Here is a 23,617-nt window from a genome sequence, read left to right as displayed (position 1 = left end):
TATTTTATTTCTAGTTTTAAGGGAACTCTTAGGTAATTAACCATAACCGTATGCCAATAAATAATACAAGATATTTATATTCTATAAATTTAATTTTATAAATTTTAAAGTAGTAAAATAAAATCATGCTATAATAATAGCACTGATAACAAGCCAATGATGTTGTTTTATCTTGCATAGATTCTATCTAACAATTCAGTTTTTAAAAGCCAAAATATGTGGGAACAATTTTATTTCTAACGGGAGCCTATATCATAATATATGCATCCTTTTAGAATACTATAAATAGAATGCAGTATCACTTATAAATTTATAAATCACTTATAAATTTTCAGCAAATCAGTTATTATTTTAAGAATTTTCAGTTAGAACAAATAGCATTTTCTTGCCTAATACATACTGTATTCCTTTGCTGTTCTCTAAGGTGCCATTGGTTAATGCCTCGTATATGGAGAACAAAAATAGTTAAGTTAAGCAGAAATTGGAGAGAAGGAAAACATACACACACACGGATGTGTGTATACACTTCTCATTTTATTCTTAGAACTTTGTATTCTTGCAGTCTTAGGATACAATGGACAATAATGCTATTAAAAACATGAACACATATTCTATTTTATAGATCACTCTATTGTAGGGTAGAAGAATCAAGAAAATACCCTGCATTCTGTGGGATAGTTTCCATAAAACTTTCCAAATATAAAGTATGAAATATGTTTAGTTACAACAGTTTGTGACTAAAGCAAGACTTTGTGGCAGAAACTATTCAATGGCATTTTCATTGGTGAACTAGCAGGTCTTTTATTACCTGAAATCTTCAAATCTGAGTTCTACATGACGTCTTTCCTCTACCTCTATCTGCCAAACACAGTAGGAATTCTTTGGGTAGTTTGAAGGATAGAATGGACTTGAAAAGGAACCTGAAGGACCCGTGAGTTTGCAGCCATAGAGACATTTTCCTAGAGGGAAGCAAATTAATAAAGGCCAGTGAAGGGCTTTATTTGTATAGTATGTTTGTGTTGATACACACATGCGTATAATTTTAGTGAAATAAATATACAAAAAATCCAAAAGATCACACTTGCTTATACATGTCAAGTAAAGCCATTTATAAAAGCATTATGGGAAAAAGAAAATAGCAACTTGAGAGGAAGCAGCCTACGTTCCCTGCATCTGGTTAATAAAAACTCAAAAGAAAGAAGAATAAAAAAGGAGAATTTTAAAGACAAACCCATTGTGTGGCTTTTATCCTACTTAAGAATGGGTAAGCAAAAAAAAAAAAAAAAAGCAAGAATAGACTAGAAAGCGAAGACATTGCTTAAATACCCCAGAGATTGGAAGTATCCTTGTCTATGTGACTCTCATTTCTTCTATTTATAACGATGTTTGGGATACATAAAATTTAAAACTGAAAATAGTACCACCCAATTCATACAGTACATTGTTGTCAAACATGAGAGATACTGTTAAGCAAGGAACTGAACTAGGAAAAACAAGATAACTAAACATGGGATCTATTATTTTAGATTTCTGAGAAGGAAACCACTATTTTGTAGCTAAGTATTCTATATTTCAAATTTGTTGATAATTTCTTTTCAGCCTTTGACGTACTAAGTTGGCAGTGTGAGTGATAGATAATAGTAGGCTAACTATGCGTTATCTTCTGTTTATTTTTAAACTATTATTTTAATACGTAAAAAAAGGTGAAGTGGCTTTCAGTGAAAGAAAGGAAAACCACTTAGATCACAATCCTACAAGTGTACTGCTGGGAAAAATTTCAGTGAATTAGTTTCTGAAAAAAATGTTTATAGGTTTGAAATCTTAAATTAATTAATTGATGCTAAAAAGAAACTTCTGCCCGATAGCTTACCAGAAGGAGTGGGCTTCTGAGTGTTAGGAAAAGCTATAGATTTTGTTGCTAGAAGAAAGAAAAGATAAAAATACAGTTACTTGAATAATGACAAATCTCAAATTTAAGCATCTTACAATTAATATTTGTTTTGAATCCTCTGTTCAATAGAGATTTTGCATTTGATTATTAAGGAATGCCTCACTTATCCCCATTCCACATGAAGCATGTTATGTAATAATGAGAATGTTGGCGAGCCAATCTCGCGACAATACAGGTGTGCGATGCTCCGAGACCGCAGCCGATACTTTTGCCGCTGGGTGGTCCAATTGGACCTAAACCGTCCCGCAGAGACGGTGAACAGGAAGAATACGTCTTGCTGATCTCAGGGACATCACAAAGTCCCTGATCAATCCAAGAGAAGTTCTTCAAGCCGGTGACAAAAAAATCCAGCCATTAGGCTGATGAATTCGGGGTGGCTCCAAAATGGAAGGATACGGAAAGAGAAAGTGTTTCCAGCTGGTGAGGAATTTTTACCGTTTTAAGAGACTGCCTATAAAAAACTTAAAATTAATTTAAATTGAAGAACAGAAGAAATAGGTTTGGAATGGTTTTGGACAGTGGTTTATCTTACTTTTTAAATGCTATGTTCATGGATGGAATTTATGCAAGCCTCTTAAAATGAATGGATTAAGTTTTCTTCTTCTATTTTTTTTCTTTTATTATTCTTTGTAACCTATGGGCTAAAATTATCCATTTTCATTACTGTGGGTGTTCCTCTAACTCATTCAACAATCGGACTTTTTTTTAACTTGAAATGCAAAAAAGATACAAAAAGAAACAAAGAAAATTGCAACAATAACACTGCTACTCAGAGGCTGGAGGTTTGTGTATTGAAAATGAAATGAAACACTTTTATTTTTCTCACTTTATCCTGGCTTGGCGCTCCAAGATCTCACTGCTTGTTTATAGAGAGTGATAAGAAGAAAAGCATACAGATGTCCCTTTGAAGTATACTTTAACTTACAACTCTAGGCAAGACTGTTCAACCTTTTCTCCTGCTACTTAAATACATATATTGAAGGCTTGAATACATTTAACACATCATCTAGATAGACCAAATAAAAATGGTGGCATGGAGGATGTGCTGAGAAAAATAATGGAGTGGAAACAAAATAAATACCCCATATAATTTTCTATATTTGCATTTTTCCAGGCAAAAATGAGCTTGGAATATTTTGTTTGCTTTGCATAAGGAAAAGAAGTGATCACAAAATGTTATTCAACATTTAATTATAACTGGTCAAGTCCATTAATCAGGAGGTTGGGTAATCTACTGACCTGGAATAATTGGATTTTGTTTGGTTACTGCAGGAACAGGTCTAGTAGTTGGATTCTGTGTTGTTAGTGCGCGAACTGTAATAAATAGAGCAAATATAATTTACATTAGGACTGAAAATAATCTTAAATGCAAAAAAAGGGAGGTTATTTTAGAGAGTACACCAGAAAAACTTCTAAAAAAAAAACCCTTGAAAAATGCATTTGCTCAAATAAAACATTATATTGGAGGTTCTACAATGCAACATATTAAAGACACAAAAGAATATATGCATGCATAATGTTTGCACTAAAATGCATAGATCGAGTTTATTAAAAAATGATCCAAATGTAAATACCTGGCACTTTTGATGTATTTTTTGTGGGAGCTACAGAAACCAAAAGAAAAGAAATAGTTTAATAAATGAAGAAAGGAAAGAAAAAAAAATCTGATAGTTTGATGTTTCTCTACCAAGTAATTTTAATTATTCTCAGGAATATTTTGCAGGTCTATTAAAATCAGAAAGTATAGTTTAGAATATATGCTTTTGGTTTTGATTATCATTTTGAAAGCATATAACTAATTGCTCTTATTTTATCACTATTTATTTACAACACAGACAGAGCCTTCATAGCAAAACTCTAGTATGTTAATTTTCACAACCGGTTAATAACAGCAGGAATTTAAAAAGTAATGTTTCAGAATTCAATGAAAATCAGTCTAAGGCATAACACATCAGTTTCACAGAACAGATGTCACTGACATTTTTTATATCACTAAATAACATTAATCAGGAATTTCAGCATTCCCTATTTCTTATTTTATGATATGTTCTTCTATGCAAAATGAGATCATTTCTCAAATACACTATTTACTGTTTGCAAAGACAATGATACTTACTAAGTATAATGGGATTCTTTGTTGTAAGGGAAACTGTTTCTATTTGGGAAAAAATACAGAAAGTAAGCTCTTCCTCTGAGGAATAGGGAAGCTTTCATAATATTTTGCCTATGAAATTATTTTATACTAACAACAGTGGCAATGGTTACCTGAGCAAATGACACCAGCATCTTCCTTGTGGCCACAATGATGAATTCCCCAGCCTGAATGGGAGCACTCTTCTATAGAGGATTCATTCCCTTTGCACTGAACATTTTCTAGGAGGATGTTGCCAGTGCCTTGCCCAAAATAGGCTTCATTGGTGGCTTCCATAACTCCTCCACAGGAAAGTTGTCTGCATACAACCTTTGCATCTGGTAAGTCCCAGCCGTCATCACAGACTGTTCCCCAGGTCCCATTGTGAAAGATTTCAAGGCGACCCTGGCATCTGTTTTTTCCATTCATCAACCTTACAGTCAATGGGCTTGTTGTCGTTACCAATTCTGCAATTGTCAAAAGAATATAAACGGCATTTTCTCCCAACGACACATTACATTGACGCTTTGAGAGTTCACTTTAAAAAGGCATTTCAGTGACTCCCAACCTGATTTATTTATTTTTGTCAGATAACATTTGGCCTCTGCGTATGAATGGGCACGCATGTGTGTGTACAGTACAACTCTAGATATTGTGACCTATGTTTCTCTTTATACAAATGGATTTAATGGATTTAAGAAGAGATATGTTTAGGTCTGGCCACAGTTGCTACCTAGTCTACAAATTTTTGGAACATTTACAAGTTATTTTGTATATTTGAGAAATAACTTTCAGGTTTCTTTTGCCTGAATACTTGAGATGAAAAACTTGTTATTCTTTTACATCATCATGTAAACAAAGATGAAGCTGTCTTGTACATGTTTGACAAACTAATAAATACAAAATACAAATTTTGAGGTCTCTACCTCTTTTCGAATTGAGTTGTCTTGGTTAAATTCAATTCAATGGCCTGGTGTTTGGTTAGAAGCTGTGCTAGTTTATGTAAATAACTTTGGGAGGGACAAGGAAGAGCCCAAGCCAAAATAAATAAATAAATCTGATAAGAGAATCAAAGTCCAAAAAAGGAAAGCACCTCAGAAAGGACCCTGCTGAATTCTGTTGAAAATAATGCCAGGAAGGAGAGGGAAGAGGGAACTTTCAGCCTTGTTTGTCTATTACTGCAGTGGTCCCCAAACTTTCTGGCATCAGGGTCTGATTTCATGGCAGACAAATTTTCCATGAACCAGGGGAGAATGGTTTTGTGCACAACCTGGATCTTGCGCATGTGCGGGGGGCGGGGGGGGGATGTCACTCACCAGGGTTTGATTCCTAACAAGCTATGGACTGGTACCGGTCTGTGGTCCAAGGATTGGGGACCTCTGTGTTACTGTTTCCTTATATAATAAAGGTAGCATTACTATTATTAATTTTGATTTCCTGGTCTGGACTATCTGAAAAGGGTGGCAGAAGTGACCAAGTTTGTTGCATGTCCCCACTTCCTGCTGTTTCCACAATGCAGATATCACTTCAAAAGAAGTATAAAGACAGAAGCAGAATTACTAATTTAGTGCTTCGTTCAACTCTTAGTAATTATTAGAAACCAGAAGCGATTTATCACAGAAATTAAATGGAAGATAAACCTCCCTACCCCCAATCAAACTGTTTGCTGCTGCTCTTTTTTATTTTAAATGAAGATAGAAAAGCCATGAACCACTAGATGTTATCTACTGGAACTTATCCGCCCAAACTGACTTCTCTCTTTCTTTACCAGGCACCTGTTTCAGTCAAGCATTGAAAACTTAAAAAAAAAAATAATTTGAAATCAGCTTTAAAAATCATTAAGTTTTATTTCTAATTTTGCCATCGGATTCCCCAATATTTTGCCAGACATTAAAAAATTATGGAATGCCTGCAACCCTTTATTTGCAAATGTGCCAATCTGTTGTCCCTAAAAAAAGTTGAAAGTAAGGTGGGGTATTAGCTTGGAGAGTTAGAGAGGGTAGCTGAATGCAGTAGCCCTGTTTACTTTCTGAGAAAGAGGTGTATTTTAAGTGCCACAAGTACTACAGTAGCCAGTCTGGGAATTAGCACTTCCACTATCAAACAGCTGTTTTGGATGTTGGACATCCATATTATGCTCATAACCCACATAAAATGTTCCCACTGCCCCAGAAAGTTGTGTTTTGGATGTGCCCTGCATTACATTACATATTTTCTCATTCACATCTTATTAGTCTTTCTGGTATATTCCTTGGATGTACAGATTTTGGGGAAAAAGTCGGATGAATCTTATTTCTCTCTGTCTTGTTAAACAGTTTGCTGGTTCTAATTTCATTTAAATTATGATACAATGTTTTAAGTAAAAACAGTAATTTAAGAAAATTCTTACTAGGTGCTGATGTGGTGACAGCAGGACCTAAAAATAGGAGAAATAATTTATGTGGGTGAAGATGACACAATAATGATGATGATTAATTATAGGTTATATTATATTGCCAATGTTATCATTTTTAAAATATATTTTTGTATTCTTCTTTAATTTGATATAATGAAGTAAAAGTGTCCCTCTTGTAAAATATGATAAATAAATACATAAATAACTGTAATAAATCTAATTTAAAATAAAATAGCAAACCTGGCTGAAAGTATAGGAACTGATCCCTGTTGCTTTTTAGTATTGAGACTATAGGTCTGTGATGGCGAACCTATGGCATGTGTGCCAGAGGTGGCACGCAGCGCTCTCTCTGTGGGCATGCGAGCTGTCACCTCAGTTCAGTTTCACTGTGCATCTGCGCGCACCTCCCGCCAGCCAGCTGGTCTTCAGGTCTCTACTGTGCATGTGAGGCTGTTCAGGGAGAGGGGGGCCATGCGATGGGCTGTGTGTGCACGTGGGGTATGTGTGTGGCCGGGGCTGTACGCTCATTGCATTTTGAGGGTTTGCACACACACGCATACTTTGGGCACTCAGTCCGGAAAAGGTTAGCCATCACTGTTATAGGTGGTGTTTATTTGCTGACTACATCTGAGTCTTCCATCTCCGTTATTAAGTTGAGTGGTAACCCACCATATGACTTGCAACTTCTATTTGCCTCTCTCATTGACTTCATTGGAAGCTGGCTGTGAAGATTGCAAATGGCAATCACATGACTGCAGGATGCTGTGATTGTTGTAAACGCTTACCAGTTGCCAAGTGCCCAAATCACAATCACAGAGATTCTGCAAAACTGTACCACTCAAAGGTCTCATTTTTCAGTGCTAATTTGGTTGGTAAGCAAGCACTACCCATAACCAATCTACTCAAGATGGTCAATGCAATGTAGCATTCCAAACAAAAAATAAATTAGCAGACATTTGGTTCTTAAAAGAAACATAAAGCTCCAGCCATATTGTAACTATGTTCTGCTGTTGAAATCTAATTATGATTTCCATAGCTTTGCATCATTGAACTCTTCAGAGACATTTCAGAAGATGATCTGAGCTCTGAATACAAAAGCTATATGGGAAAAGAGGTGAAAAGCATGTGGCTTAGAATAAGAGGCATCTATATTGGTAAAAAGAATAATTCCACATACTTTATTTAGCTAGAGATTATTATTCCATTGTCTATCAGGTGTCACTTTAAATGAATTTACTGAAATATACTGTAATAACTTTATTAAAACATAACCAGTTCAGATTACCTGAGCAAATGACTCCAGCATCTTCTTTGTGGCGACAGTTATGAACGCCCCAAGGTTTATGCGCACATTCTTCAAGAGAGGATTCATCCCCTTTGCACTTCAGCTCATCCAGGAAGATGCTGCCGGTTCCTTCCCCAAATGCGGCCTTAGGTAGGGCTTTAAGGGCATTTCCACAGGCAAGCTGCTTACACACAACTTGTGCGTCATTCATGTCCCAGCCATCATCACAAATTGTACCCCAACTTCCATTGTAAAAGACCTCAACGCGGCCACCACATTTGTCTTCTCCATTCACCAATCTCAGAGATTTTTCTTGAAATGAAAACAAATGCAGATTGGATTTTGGTCTCAAATACCTTATTTCTAAAATTCTTCATTACTAAAGAGTGAAGAATCAACTCTGCAGTTGTTTTGCAACTCTTGGGTGTACAGCATCCCTTGCAATCAGCTGGAAGTACTGTCGGTTTATTGCTACATTATTATTATTATTATTATTATTATTATTATTATTATTATTATTATTATTATTATTATTATTATTATTATTATTATTATTATTATTATTATTATTATTATTATTATTTACTTTATTCATTAAACATGAAAGTCAGCCAACTGAACATTCAAAAAAGCATTACAAATACCAGTGAGTGGTACTAATGGTTGATACGGTTTGCTGCCAGTGTCCTAGGTATCAACCAAGTACCTTTTTAAAATATAAGATGTTCCGAGTAGCGCAGTTTTTGCAGTTCTGCTGGTGTTATTGCAGGAAGCTGAAATTTGTGGATATATCTTGTAAAATTTTCGGACATGGTGCCAAGTGTCCCGATTACAATGGGTATCACTATTACATGCTTAATCCATAGCTGTGTAGTTTCGATGGCCAGGTCGTGATATTTCATTATTTTTTCTAGTTCTTTTTCTTTGACTCTGGCATCTCCAGGAACAGTGATATCAATAAACTGTACACTTCGGCCCTCTACAACTGTGATTATTATTATACAATTGTATCACAGCGGCCAGTTGCTTCGTCGGATTTGGCATTGATTACTAGTCGGGCCCCACCCAGGGGCCTAGGACGTCGTAACATATTTTCGTAATATACGTGCAGATCCAAGCAGTGCAGCTTTTTTGCATTTGACTGATGGTGATTTTGTCAAGTTTTAACTGTTTTAAATGTAATTCCAGTGCTTTTGGAATAGCTCCCAGTGTGCCGATTACCACTGGAATTACCACTGCTGATTTGTGCCATAATCGTTGAAAATCAAGTTTCTTGATTTTATCACATCTTTTCTGTATTCTTGTTTCGTCTGTTGGGCCTTCAGTAGATTTTTGTTCTTTACTTCGATTAATAGATGTTCCTGACTTTCTTTTAAATAATCAGCCAGTGCATGTTTTTCTTCATCAACTATTTGCTTCACTTGTAATAATCCTCTGCCACCTGATGTTCGGGGCAGGTATAGTCTATCAGTGTCACCACGGGGATATAAACTATAGGGCATTGTCATTAGTTTCCTAGTTTTTCGGTCCAAAATGTCCAAGTCAGCTTGTGTCCAGTTAACTATACCAGCTGTGTATCTTATAACTGGTATTGCCCAGGTATTTATGGCCTTGATTTTATTTCCACCATTTAATTTAGATTTCAAAATTTTCCTAACTCTGTTGGTGTACTCTCTCCTAACAATAGTTTTTACTTCTCCATGTTTGATGTTATCCAACTGCAGAATGCCTAAGTATTTGTAGGCTTCATTTTTGTTGCATTTAATTAGTTGGCCATTGGGCATTTCAATTGCAGTGATTTTGCCCCCTTTTATGGATACAGTGGCGCATTTTTCCATGCCAAACTGCATTGAAATATCGGTGCTGAATACTCGCACTGTGTTTGTCAGTGATTGGATTTCTATTTCTGACTTACCATAGAGTTTCAAATCATCCATATACAATAGATGCGAAACTTTTCCAGCTTCTTTGGCTGTTTGGTAGCCTAATTTCATTTTTTTTAAAGATTACTGATAGCGGGATCATTGCGATGATGAAGAGAAGTGGTGAAAATGAATCACCCTGGAAAATTCCTCGCTTGATATTAACCATTCCGTAGTGCTCATTTCCTACTGCCAACTCAGTTCTCCATTATTTCATCGTCTTTTCAGTGAAGGATGTAATATTTTTACTAATGCCAGTTGTTTCTAAGCATTTTATGATCCAACTATGTGGCAATGAGTTGAATGCCTTTTTATAATCAATCCAGACCATATTCAAGTTCATTTTTCTTTTCTTACAATTTTCTAATATCATTTTATCAATTAGGAGCTGATCTTTTGTGCCCCTACTCCTTCTTTTGTTGCCTTTTTGCTCTACTGGCAAGATGTTGTTTGTTTCCAAATAAGCCATAATATTATCTGCAATAATGCCTGTGAGTGATTTGAAGGTTGTTGGCAAGCATGTTATTGGTTTGTAGTTTTCACGTATAGTTCCTTTAGTTGCATCTTTCTGAACCATTCATCAATTTGACCATTTTGTAAAATTTCATTCAGTTGCCTGGCCAATATTGCATGTAAACTGGACAGATATTTGAGCCAGAAACCATGTAATTGATCATTTCCAGGTGATGTCCAATTCTTTACTTTTTTTACTCGATTTTTGACCATGTCAGTTGTTATTTCTAATATTTGCATTTGTTTGTTACCAATGCTTTTCTCAAAGTCATGTATCCACTTTGCTTCCTTATTGTAATCCTTTGCATTTTCCCACAATTCTTTCCAGAATTCAGCTGTGGCCTGCTTTTCTAGTTTTTCACTTTTGGTGTCACCATTCATATTAAGACTTTGATAAAAACGCCGTTGGTCTGATCGAAATTGTTGATTTTGTTTGTATTGGATGATTCGTACCTCATATCTCTCAATTTTTCTAGCTGTTGCTGTTATCTGCTGTTTTACAATCTCTACAGCTTCATTGATGTTTCTTGTATCCAATCTATATCTTCTGATTAGCTGATCTATGATTTTGCTGCTTTTCAGCCGTTGCTCATGCATGTTCTTTAGGTTTCTAGCATCTGCCCTTAATTTTTAATAATAATAATAATAATAATAATAATAATAATAATAATAATAATACGATTGTATCACAGCGGCCAGGGGCCTAGGATGTCGTAACGTATTTTCGTAATATACATGCAGATCCAAGCAGTGCAGCTTTTTGCATTTGACTGATGGTGATTTTGTCAAGTTTTAACTGTTTTAATTGTAATTCCAGTTCTTTTGGAATAGCACCCAGTGTGCCGATTACCACTGGAATTACCACTGCTGGTTTGTGCCATAATCTTTGTATTTCAATTTTTTAGTCCTGGTATTTCACGATTTTTTCATGTTCCTTCTTGTCGACACTGCTATCACCTTGTATTGCGATGTCTATGATTGTAACCTTATTTTTCTCAACCAGTGTGATGTCTGGTGTGTTATGCGCCAGTATTTTGTCTGTTTGTATATGAAAATCCCATAGGATCTTGACCATCTGATTTTTGGTGACTTTTTCAGGCTTATGTTCCCACCAGTTTGTTGTTGTTTTAATATTATAATTTTTGCACAAATTCCAGTGGATAATTTGTGCTACTGAATTGTGCCGCAATTTATAATCAGTCTGCGTGATTTTTTTTCAGCAGCTGGGTATGTGGTCAACAGTTTCATCAACTTCTTTGCAGAGTCTGCATTTGGCATCATCAGAGGATTTTTCGATTTTGGCCTTAATGGCATTTGTTCAGATAGCTTGTTCTTGCGCAGCCAGGATTAGTGACTCTGTTTCTTTCTTTAATGTACCTGTTGTTAACCATAACCAAGTTTTTTCACTGTCCACTTTATCTTTTATTTTTTCCAGAAATTGACCATGCAATGCTTTGTTCTGCCAACTCTCCATTTATTCATTAAACATGAAACTCAGTCAACTGAACATTAAAAAATGCATCACAAATACCATTGACTGGTGCTAATGGTTGATACAGGTTGCTGCCAGAGTCCTAGGTATCAATCAAATACCCTTTTAAGATCTACGATGTTCCAAGTAGCTCAGTTTTTTGCAGTTCCGCTGGTATTATTACAGGAAGCTGCAATTTCTTTATATATTTTATAAAATTCTTGGACATGGTACCAAGTGCCCAGATGACAATGGGTATCACTGTTACATGTTTCATCCATAGCCATGTAGTTTCAATGGCCAGGTCGCGATATTTGTTGATTTTTTCCAGTTCTTTTTCTTTGACTCTGGCTTCTCCTGTACAGTGGTATCAATAAACTGTACACTTCGACCCTCTACAACCATGATATCTGGCGTGTTGTGTTCCAAATGATGATTCGTCTGTATTCTAAAGTCCCACAAGATCTTCACCTTCTCATTTTTGGTAACTTTTTTATTATATACTTTATTCATTAAACATAAAACTCAGTCAACTGAACATTCAAAAATGCATTATTATTATATTATAATAATAGTATATAATAATAATAATATAAAATATTTTTGTTGTTATTGTTATAATGCAAATCTACCTAACCATATAATAAATACCTCTTATTCCTTGCGTGGTCAGATTCATGGAGGTTGTAGAAAGCTCTGAAAAAAACAGAAATTTATAGTTACATGATTCAGAAACTTTGTCTGAATATCGTTACTATCATAGATGTATAAAGATAAAAATAATGTTGGAAAAAACCCTGCTATTCTCTTGCTTTTCCACTTCCTCTCTATCCATTTACTCTTTCTACATACATTTTTATTAAAATTCAATTATTGTTCATTCACTTTGACCAAACCACTTCATCATATTGCTTTTGTACCAGTTAGCTTTATTAATTTGACTTCCAATGATTAAGGACATTAACACTACTGGTTAACCACAAATAATTTTAAGTACCTCATAGACACCAAATATTTTAGTTATGTATTTATTAAATGTATGTGTCATTTCACATATAAATGCATCCAAAGCAAAACATTCTACAATTCAATGCTATCACTTTAGTTTGCGCCTTCTTTAAATTAAATAACACATGATAGTCATTCTTTCATATATCCATATGTTATTCAATTACTTGCTGAAAAACAAATCTCAGTCTTTAGGTATAGCATGAAGACTCACTTTATTTGAGAAATTGTGCTTTCAGTGAACAGAAAGAAAAGGAAGTTGGATGAATCTTATGTCTCTCTGTACTGATAAAGACTATACTGGCTTTATTTCTCCTTTAATTATGATGTAAGATTTGATATTAAATAATAATAGAAATTTAACCAAATACCTACTAGGTGGTGATGTGGTGACAACAGGACCTAAAAATGAAAGAAATAACTTTGGTCTGGGTGAATAAGACAACACAAAGATGTTGATTAATTATGAAGTTATATTATATTGTTATTATTATAACAATATTTTTTTATTATTTTTTACTCTTCTTTAGTTTCATACAATAAAGTAAAATAAAAAAGGGCATCGCAAACCTGGATGAAAGTATTGGAACCTGTTGCCTTTTAATATTGACGTTAGAGATAGTCCTCATTCACTGACTGCAACTCAGTCTGCCAACTCAATCATTAATTGCTGTAGTTGTTAAACGTGTTAAGCACCTTAAGCAAATTTACTTAAAGATAATGTAATAAGTCATGGAAACCTGCATAACAAGGTTAAATCCTTGTATGTTCAATAATGAATGCATTTTTTTCTACTGAGACATGTTATCAATGAATATTATCTTTACATATATTAGCAGTTAGGATCTTTTGCAATCCCATTCACAACCACTTAGTTAGATGGTGACGTACTTTGATTTTCTGATGATAATATTCTACCTGGGAAGAGTCACATTGCAATGACACCGAAATTTTATTTTTTTTCTTTTACTATTTTGCATAATATAAACCAAGTAAAAATATCTCATGACTTGAAAACTGAGCAGTTCAGATTACCTGAGCAAACCACCCCAGCATCTTCCTTGTGGCGACAGTCATGAACGCCCCAAGGTTTATGCGCGCATTCTTCAAGAGAGGATTCGTTCCCTTTGCATTCCAGCTCATCCAGGAAGATGCTGCCAGTTCCTTCCCCAAATGCGGCCTTAGGTAGGGCTTCAAGGGCATTTCCACAGGCAAGCTGCTTACACACAACTTGTGCGTCATTCATGTCCCAGCCATCATCACAAATTGTGCCCCAGCTTCCATTGTAAAAGACCTCAACACGGCCACGACATTTGTCTTCTCCGTTCACCAGTCTCAGAGATTTTTCTTGAAATGAAAACATATGTAAATTGGATTTTATCCGCAGATAACTAATTTTTATAATTCTTTATTGCTAAACAGTGAGGAATCACCTCTTTTTCTACTGGCTTGTCCATATAATGCCTTAATGTCAGTCAATTTTATTCAAGCCATATTATTATTATTTATTTAGTGTTGTTTCATAGTATATGAAACTATATGCTTCCTCTCAATAGCTCAGTTCTATTCCTTGGCAATTCCAACCAGCACAGCCAAGGGTTCTGCTTGGTGTAAAATACTAGAACTCATATCAACTCCTAACTGATCCTTTGAAGACTGTAAAACCAGGGTAATAATTTTTGTAAATGAACACACAACTTTTTAAATACAGGACTCAAGCTAACAGGATGATTAGGTTTTTTTTAGAACATAGGTAGATATGTACAGTACATATTTACATATATCGATCGAGATTAAGCAAGTTTACTTCCCATTTATTCTGATAAGCTCCGTTAAATCACAAACAACTTTTCAATGAGCTTTAATTTCAGGAAAAAAACTGTATGTAATTATCCATTCACAAAAATTTACATAAATCTCAATAGCAAATTTATTTTTCTAGTCATAGACCTGGATAAAATAATTTCAATAAGAATTGCAGACATTTCAGTAATAACAATGAAAAACAGGAAATTTGAAAATTAGATAGGGGAGTACATACTAAATGCACATGCTTGATTCAGCAAAATACACTGTAGTTTCAAAAGGTATTGTATTTAATACAGTAGCTTATTGAAATATGGTTTTATGTGTGCTGAAGCATTCAGGATCACCTACTTCTCAGAGTTTCAACAACCCTCATCTCACCATACTCTAAAATGGCTGTGTGAGTAGAAAACAGCAGGGGTACAAGTGACAGTATGCTTGACATGACTGACATTCATCTTCTCACAAACATTATCAAGTATGTTATGAGCTTGATAGTTCAAACACTGGATTGATTTACATATTAACAGGTCCATGACTCTAGAGTGGTGCAGTGGCCTAGAGGTGGAGTTATCACCTCACAATCAGGAGGCTGTATATTCGGTCCAAGGTAGAGGCAGATCTTTCTCTCCCTGGGCACAATGACATTATATTTGCTGAACAGAATGCGGCCGCGCGGGCCATCATGGGGAGTACTAGGTACTCCCACATAACACCTTTCCTGCGCGAGCTGCACTGGCCGCCTGTGGTTTTTCGGGTGCGTTTCAAGATGTTGATTACCATCTTCAAAGCGCTCCATGGCACAGGGCCTAGTTACCTGCGGGATCGCATTCTACCACATACATCCCTGCGACCAATTCGCTCACACAGGGAGGGACTCCTCCGAGTGCCGTCCACCAAGCAATGCCAACGGGCGGCGCCTAGGAGTAGAGCCTTCTTTGTGATGGGCCCAACCCTCTGGAATGACCTCCCCCCCGATATTAGAACTACTACCGACTTCTGCTCCTTTCGACAAAAACTTAAGACTCACCTGTTCTGGTTAGCCGGCCTGGCCCACTTATAGTTCTACTCTTACCTCCTGGCGGATATTTTATTTGGGATAGCTTTTAAGGTTAATGTTTTTAACTTTTTAACTTTTTAAAATTTTTATTCTAACTTAACTAAATTGTACAGGGAACTTCTACTACCTCCTCCAGTCCTATGTTTAATTTATTTATTTTATACTTATAACATGTATATTTACTGTTTAACTATTTTAATATGACTGTAAACCACCCCGAGTCTCTTTTGAGAGAGGGGCGGTTTAGAAATCCAATAAAGTTAAGTTAAGTTAAGTTAACAAAATTCTGCATTGGTGACAGGAAGGGCATTTGGCCATTAAACACTCTGCTTGCTCCATTGAGTTGCCCAACTCCACTCCACAAGGGATTATGGGGTCATTAAAACATGATGATAATAGAGTGGGAAAAAAATCCATGTTAGATTTATGGATTTATGACTATCTCCCAGAGTTCAAAACAATTTGGATGAAGAGCACCCATTAATTGTATCTTCACCAACCTTGTGAGTTAGGTTAAACTGAGGGAATGATTGGCTCAATGTTACCCATGAGTTCTCATGGTGGACCTGAACTTGGATTTCCCCAGAGCTAGTCCAGAGGAACCTATTATTCCAGATGTGGTTCAACAAAGGAACAATTTAGAACCAGCATGTAAGCACTCCTTACAATCAACTGCTGTAGGTTTATTGTTGCAATATTTATTACTGTTACATGAATGTGAATCTACTTCAGCATATAATAAATACCTCTTCTTTCCTGCGTAGTCAGCTCTGCAGAAGTTGTAGAAAGTTCTGATAAAAACACAAAATTATATGATTCAGAAACTTTACCAGATGTTCTATTCTATCATAGGTGTATAAAGATAAAGAAAATGCTGAAAAACAACCACATCCATTCTCTTGGTTTTCTACTTCCTCCCAATCGTTTGCTCTTCCTGCCTATATTTGTTTTCAGATTAAATCCTTGTCAATTCCCCTTGATCAAATCACCTCATGATACTGCTTTTCTACTAATTAGCCAATTATTAAGGCCATTAATAGTACTGCTTAACCAGAAACAATTATTAAATTCCTCATAGACCCCAAATATTTAAATATTATTTATTAAATGTATATGCCATCTCGCTAGCCAGAGCAAAATATTCCATAATTCAATGCTGTCACTTTATTATAAACTTTCTTTAAATAAAACATATATTTCCTTTTTATTTTCATATTCACGTTTCAATCATTTGCTGAAAAGCAAAACAGCAGTCTTCATCGTACATGCCTATCTTAAAGACTAATTTTATTTCACACATTGCTTTCAGTGAACCGAAAGAAAAGAATGATGGATGAATGTTTTCTTTTCTCTATTTGCTGCCAAAGACTTTCCTGGCTCTATTTCCCCTGAGATTATGATGCAAGATTTGGTTTTAAGTAACCATAGAAATTTCAGAAAATACCTACTAGGTGTTGGTGTGGTGGCAGCAAGACCTGAAAATAGAAGAAATAACTTTGGTCTGGGTGAGGATGACAACATACCTATGTTGATGAATTAGAAGGTTATATAATCCGTTGTCAATAAGGCCCCCCTCATCCACGATCTAATTTTGGAGGGGGAGCCGGACCTCGCAGGAATAACCGAGACCTGGTTGGGCCACGAGGGAGGTTTACCCCTCGTGGAAATGTGCCCGCCAGGTTATCGAGCATTTCACCAGCCTCGGGCCCAGGGAAGGGGCGGTGGGGTAGCAGTGATTATCTGGGAAGACTTGGAGCCGAGAGAGTTCACTGTGCCACAGACATCCGGGTGTGAGTCCCTCGTCGTGAGATGGGGCCCAGGGAGGCAGTTGGGCCTGCTGATAGTATACCTGGCTCCTCGCTATACACCAGCGGCCCTGCCTGAACTCCTCGAGCTGATCTCATCGGTGGCGGTTGAGACCCCCAAACTTTTAGTGATGGGGGATTTTAATCTGCCGTCGATGGGAGAAGCGTCTGAGGGGGTTCGGGAGTTCATGGCTTCCATGACAGCCATGGACCTGACCCAGTTAATTCAGGGCCCTACTCACGAGGGAGGCCACACGTTGGACCTTGTCTTTGTCTCTGGCCAGTGGACGAGTGATCTGGGAATAGGGGATCCAATTATTACTCCCCTGTCATGGTCAGATCACTTACTTCTCCGGATTGACTTCCCCGGTGCTACACCCCGCTGCGGGGAGGCGGAACCGGAAGGTATTAGATGGTTCCGCCCCAAGCGCCTGATGGAACCAGATAGGTTCCAGACGGAGCTTGGGCCACCTCCTGTGGACCTGACCCGCCCCCGAGTGGAGGACCTGGTAGACGCATGGAATAGTGCGACTACCGGGGCCCTAGACCGGGTGGCGCCTTTGCGGCCTCTCCTGCGGCGACGAACCACCCTGGCCCCTTGGTTCACCGAGGAGCTAAGGGTGATGAAACGCCACAAGAGACGCCTAGAGAGTCGTTGGAGATCCTCCCATTCCGAATTTGACCGAGCACAGGCACGAGCCTATTTGAGGACATACCTTGTGGCATTAAGAGCGGCCAAACGTCAATATTGTGCCGCTCTTATTGCGTCCGCAGATAACCGCCCTGCCGCCCTGTTTCGGGTGACTCGCTCTCTCTTGTTTGAGAGACCCCGGGAAGCCCCTTTACAGGGCAGAGCAGAGGAGTTTGGGAAATATCTACAGGACAAAGTCGCTCAAATCCGGAAGGGATGGGCCCCTTTCAGTAGTCCAGCTGAGACGCCCGCGGCAAGTCTTGAGGGACCGCTTTGGGAGGAGTTTGACTCGGTTGCCATCGAGGATTTGGACAGGTTGCGTGGACGTCTGCGACCTACCACATGTTTATTGGACCCGTGTCCCTCCTGGGTTGTACTGGCATCCTGGGAGGTTACACGCGACTGGCTCCTGGGCCTAGTGAACGCCTCGTTGGGCGGGGGGCTTCTACCGACCGCCTTGAAAGAGGCGGTGGTGAGGCCCCTGCTCAAGAAGCCTTCCCTGGACCCAATGGACCTAGTCAATTATCGTCCAGTCTCCAACCTTCCTTTTTTAGCGAAGGTTGTAGAGAGTGTGGTAGCACAACAGTTCCCACGTCACCTGGAGGAGAATGATTATCTAGACCCGCACCAGTCCGGCTTCCGACCCGGGCACAGCACGGAGACGGCCTTGGTCGCATTGGTTGATGATCTCTGGAGGGCCAGAGATAGGGGCTGTTCCTCTATCCTGGTCCTATTAGATCTCTCGGCGGCGTTCGATACCATCGACCATGGTATCCTGTTGCACCGGCTAGAGGGGCTGGGAGTCAGGGGCACCGTTCTACGGTGGTTTGGCTCCTACCTCTCTGACCCGGACGCAACGTGTGTTGGCAGGGGAGCAGAGATCGACCCGGAGGCCACTCACATGTGGGGTGCCTCAGGGGTCGGTGCTCTCGCCTCTCCTGTTCAACACTTACATGAAACCGCTGGGTGAGATCATCCGTGGCTTTGGGGTGGGATATCATCTGTATGCTGATGATACTCAGCTATACATTTCCACCCCGAACCACCCCAATGAGGCCGTCGAAATGATGTCCCGGTGTTTGGAGGCCGTACGGGTCTGGATGGATGACAACCGACTAAAACTCAACCCTTCCAAGACGGAGTGGCTGTGGCTTCCGGCCTCCCGGTTCAACCAGTTGCTTCCATCTCTGGCCATTGGGGGCGTGCAACTGGCCCCCATGGAACAGGTGCGCAATTTGGGCGTCCTCCTAGATGCCCGGCTGTCCATGGATGACCATGTAACAGCCGTGGCAAGGGGGGCGTTCCATCAGGTTCGCCTGATGCGCCAATTGCGCCCCTTATTGGACCGGGATGCCCTACGCATAGTCACCCATGCGCTAGTGACGTCTCGCCTGGACTACTGCAATGCTCTCTACATGGGGCTTCCCTTGAGATGCACTCGGAGGCTGCAGTTGGTCCAGAACGCGGCCGCGCGGGTGATTATGGGGAGGACTAGATACTCCCCTGTAACACCTCTCCTGCGCGAGCTGCACTGGCTTCCTGTAGTCTACCGAGTGCGTTTCAAGGTTTTGATTATGATCTTTAAAGCGCTTCATGGCACAGGACCTAGTTACATGCAGGATCGCATCCTGCCCCATACATCCCTATGACCAATCCGCTCACACAGAGAGGGACTTCTTCGGGTGCCGTCCGCCAAACAATGTCGGGGGGCGACACCCAGGAGCAGAGCCTTCTCTGTGATGGGCCCAGCCCTATGGAATGACCTCCCCCGTGACATCAGGACTACTTCCGATCTCCGCTCCTTCCGTGTACAGTTGAAGACCCACCTCTTTCAATTATCTGGCCTGGCTCAACCGTAAATTTTTCTTATTCCTCCTGACAGTTCTTTTAAATTTTAAATTTTAAATTTTAAATTGTGTTTTTACAATTGGGGTATTTTAATGGTAACTTTTAATTGTCCAATGTGATGTAATTTGTTACCTCCTCCGTGCATGTACGTGCATGTATGTCCTTGTATATATGTAGGTTTATGTGTTTGTATACATGTTTTATGTTTTATATACTCCATTGTACGCCGCCCCGAGTCCTGTCTGGAAAGGGAGCGGCTAATAAATTTAAATTTATTATTATTATTATTAATGATAATTATTATCATTATTTCTTTTATATTTTTTACTCTTCCTTAGAGTGATATAATAAGATATAATATAATAAAATGAGTACAAACCTGATTTAAAGTATTGGAACTGATTCTTGTTGCCTTTTATATTGAGATTATTTATTTACTGAATCTGCAGTTGACTCGCCAACTCAATTAACATTATTAAGCACTGTAGTTATTAAGTATAACTACTTGAGTACTTTAATCAAATTTCCTTAAAGATAATGTTATAAGTTACCGTAACCTGCATAACAGGAACAAATTCTCAAATTCTTCTAAGTTTAATAATAAATGCACTTTTTTTCTACTGAAGCACATTATTAGTGAAAACTGTCTGAAAGCTTTACACAGAATAGCAAAAAGGATCCATTCAAGACCTCGTGGTTAGATGATAACATAATTTAGCTTTCTGATGATAATATACTGCCAGGAACAGACATGTTACCCTGACACCTGATTTTCTTATTATTCTTTTAGGTTGTTTGCATAAACCAAGTAAAACAGCACAAAACCTGAAAATTGAGCAAAACCTGAAAATTGAGCAAGTACCTGAGCAAACCACCCCAGCATCTTCCTTATGGCGACAGTCATGAACGCCCCAAGGTTTATGGGAGCAGTCTTCAAGAGAGGATTCGTTCCCTTTGCACTCGACCCGATCCAGGAAGATGCTGCCAGTTCCTTCCCCAAATGCGGCATTAGATAGGGCTTCAAGGGCCTTTCCACAGGCAAGCTGCTTACACACAACCTGTGCGTCATTCATGTCCCAGCCATCATCACAAATTGTGCCCCAGCTGCCATTGTAAAAGACCTCAATGCGACCACGGCATTTGTCTTCTCCATTCACCAGTCTCAGAGATTTTTCTTGAAATGAAAGCAAATGCAGATTGGACTTTTGTCACAGATATCTAATTTCTAGAATTATTTATTACTAAATAGAGAGGAATCACCTCTGCTGTTCTCTTTTGCACCCCTCGTGATCAGCTGGAAGTGCTGTAGGTTTATTGTTATAATAGTTATTACTGTTATAAGGATGAAAGTCCCACATATAATAAATACCTCTTATTCCTTGAGTGGTCAGTTTAGCAGAAGGTGTAGAAAGGGCTGACAAAAAAAAAATATTGTTATATGACTCTGAAACTTTTACAGAAGTTCTTTTTCATCATGGATGTATAGAGATAAAAAATAATAGTGGAAAAAAAATCAACTGTTCTTCTGATTTTAAACTTCCTCTCAATTCATTTTCTTTTCCTACACATATTTCTTTACAATTTCATACCTTGTTCATTCTCTTTGACCAAACCTCTTTATATCCTAATTAATTTGGCTTCCAATCATTCAGGAACCAATCGCTACTGGTTAATTACAAGCAAATTGAAAGTGCCCAATTTAGTTATTTACTTATCATTTCTTCTTAAATTAGGATGCAAGATTTGATTTTATGTAAGAATAGAAATTTTAGAAAATACCTACCAGGTGGTGATGTGGTGACAGCAGGACCTGAAAATAGAAGAAATAACTTCACTCTGGGTGAAGAAGACAGCGTATGGATGTTGATGAATTAGGAGGTTATATTATATTGCTATTATTATTATCATTATTTCTTTTATATATTTTTTACTCTTATTTATTTTGATACAATAAAGTAAAATATAAAAGGGCATAGCAAACCTGGCTGCTATTGGAACTGATTTCTTTTAGTTTGACACTAGTAGTGTGAACGTAGTCTTCATCTACTGACTGCAACTGAGCCGGCAAACGCCATCATTACAATTTGTGGTTAAGCATGTTAAGCACTTCAATCAAATTTACATAAAGATAATGTAATAACTTATTTAAACCTGCATAACAAGGTCAAGTCCTTAAATCCTTGTATGTTCCATAATAAATGCATTTTTTTCTACTGAGACCCATTATCAATAAAAAATTTCTGAAAGCTTTACATAAAATAGTAATTAGGATCCTTTGCAATCCCATTTAAGATTATCTAGTTAGATAGTGATGTACTTTAGTTTTCTGATAATATTCTACCTGGCAACAGTTACATTGCATTGACACTTTGTTTGTCAAATTATTATTTGACTATGTTTTCATAATATAAACCAAGTAAAAATATCTCATGACTTGAAAACTCAGCAGTTGAGATTACCTGAACAAACCACCCCAGCATCTTCCTTGTGGCGACAGTCATGAACACCCCAAGGTTTATGGGAGCAGTCTTCAAGAGAGGATTCGTTCCCTTTGCACTCGACCCGATCCAGGAAGATGCTGCCAGTTCCTTCCCCAAATGCGGCATTTGATAGGGCTTCAAGGGCCTTTCCACAGGCAAGCTGCTTACACACAACTTGTGCGTCATTCATGTCCCAGCCATCATCACAAATTGTTCCCCAGATACCATTGTAAAAGACCTCAATGCGACCACGACATTTGTCTTCTCCATTCACCAGTCTCAGAGATTTTTCTTGAAATGAAAACAAATGCAGATTGGACTTTCAATTCAGAATATTTTGGAATATTTTGTTTATTCTGCATAAGGAAATGAAATTATCACAGAATGTTATTCAACATTTAATTATAATTCTTCAAACCCATTAATCAGGAGATTGGTTAGTCTACTAATCTGGAGTAATTGGATGTTATATGGTTACTGCTGAAGCAGATCTGATAGTTGGATGGTGAGTGCTTAGTGTCCAAACTGGTAATAAATAGAGCAAATACAATTTTACATTAGGACTGAAAATAATTGTTAATGCAAAACAAATGGCAGGTTATTTTAGAGATTATACCAGAAAACATCTAAAATAAAGTATTTTGGAAAATGCATTTGCTCAAACAAAACATCAGTTTAGAGGTTCTATAATGCAACATAGTAAAGACAAAAGAATATGTACATGTATGTTTGCACTAAAATACAGAGATTGAGTTAATTAGAGAATGATCCATATGTAAATACCTGGCACTTTTGATGTATTTTTTGTGGGAGCTATAGAAACCAAAAGAAAAGAAATAGTTGAGTTTGATAAATGAAGAAAGGAAAGGAAAACAGACACAAGAATTTGATAGTTTAATGTTTCTCTACAGAGTAATTTTAAGTATTCTCGGGAATATTTTGCAAGTCTATTAAAATCAGAAAGTATAGTTTAGAATATATGCTTTTTTTTTGGTTATCATGTTTGAATGCATATGATTGTTTTTATTTTATCACTATTTATTTACAGCGTAGATAGCCTTCACAGTAAAACTCTAGTGTGTTTAATTCCCCAGTTCCCATTGTAAAAAATTTCAAGGCAACCCTGGCATCTGTTTTTGCCATTCATCAAGCTTACAGTCAATGAGCTTGTTGTCATTACCAATGCACTTTCTATAATTGTCAAAAGAACAAAAACAGCATTCCCCCCCCCCCCATGACAGGTTACATTGA

At 37.8% G+C, this 23,617-nt stretch overlaps 1 protein-coding gene across 1 annotated transcript in view; it reads right to left on the bottom strand.

Moving 5' to 3' along the window:
* LOC309392644 (scavenger receptor cysteine-rich domain-containing protein DMBT1-like) overlaps nucleotides 1-23,617 on the bottom strand; it is a 56,666-nt gene that overhangs the window by 11,026 nt on the left and 22,023 nt on the right. The window contains exons 17-34 of the mRNA XM_081954074.1: nucleotides 23,150-23,179; nucleotides 22,346-22,657; nucleotides 21,670-21,696; nucleotides 21,256-21,300; nucleotides 20,749-21,060; nucleotides 16,289-16,333; nucleotides 13,712-14,023; nucleotides 13,052-13,078; nucleotides 12,320-12,364; nucleotides 7,763-8,074; nucleotides 6,472-6,498; nucleotides 4,217-4,549; nucleotides 4,068-4,106; nucleotides 3,526-3,555; nucleotides 3,191-3,265; nucleotides 1,871-1,918; nucleotides 1,756-1,762; nucleotides 809-1,084 (exon numbers count right to left, since the gene is read on the bottom strand). Coding sequence (XP_081810200.1) covers nucleotides 809-1,084; nucleotides 1,756-1,762; nucleotides 1,871-1,918; nucleotides 3,191-3,265; nucleotides 3,526-3,555; nucleotides 4,068-4,106; nucleotides 4,217-4,549; nucleotides 6,472-6,498; nucleotides 7,763-8,074; nucleotides 12,320-12,364; nucleotides 13,052-13,078; nucleotides 13,712-14,023; nucleotides 16,289-16,333; nucleotides 20,749-21,060; nucleotides 21,256-21,300; nucleotides 21,670-21,696; nucleotides 22,346-22,657; nucleotides 23,150-23,179 — 2,302 coding nt within the window. The remainder of the gene's footprint in view (nucleotides 1-808; nucleotides 1,085-1,755; nucleotides 1,763-1,870; nucleotides 1,919-3,190; nucleotides 3,266-3,525; nucleotides 3,556-4,067; nucleotides 4,107-4,216; nucleotides 4,550-6,471; nucleotides 6,499-7,762; nucleotides 8,075-12,319; nucleotides 12,365-13,051; nucleotides 13,079-13,711; nucleotides 14,024-16,288; nucleotides 16,334-20,748; nucleotides 21,061-21,255; nucleotides 21,301-21,669; nucleotides 21,697-22,345; nucleotides 22,658-23,149; nucleotides 23,180-23,617) is intronic.

This window comes from Natrix helvetica, assembly GCF_964273705.1.
Source record: "Natrix helvetica genome assembly, chromosome: 5".
Taxonomy (NCBI): Eukaryota; Metazoa; Chordata; class Lepidosauria; order Squamata; family Natricidae; genus Natrix; species Natrix helvetica.
Note: the sequence above shows the minus strand (reverse complement) of the source record. Positions and strands in the feature narration are given on the sequence as shown.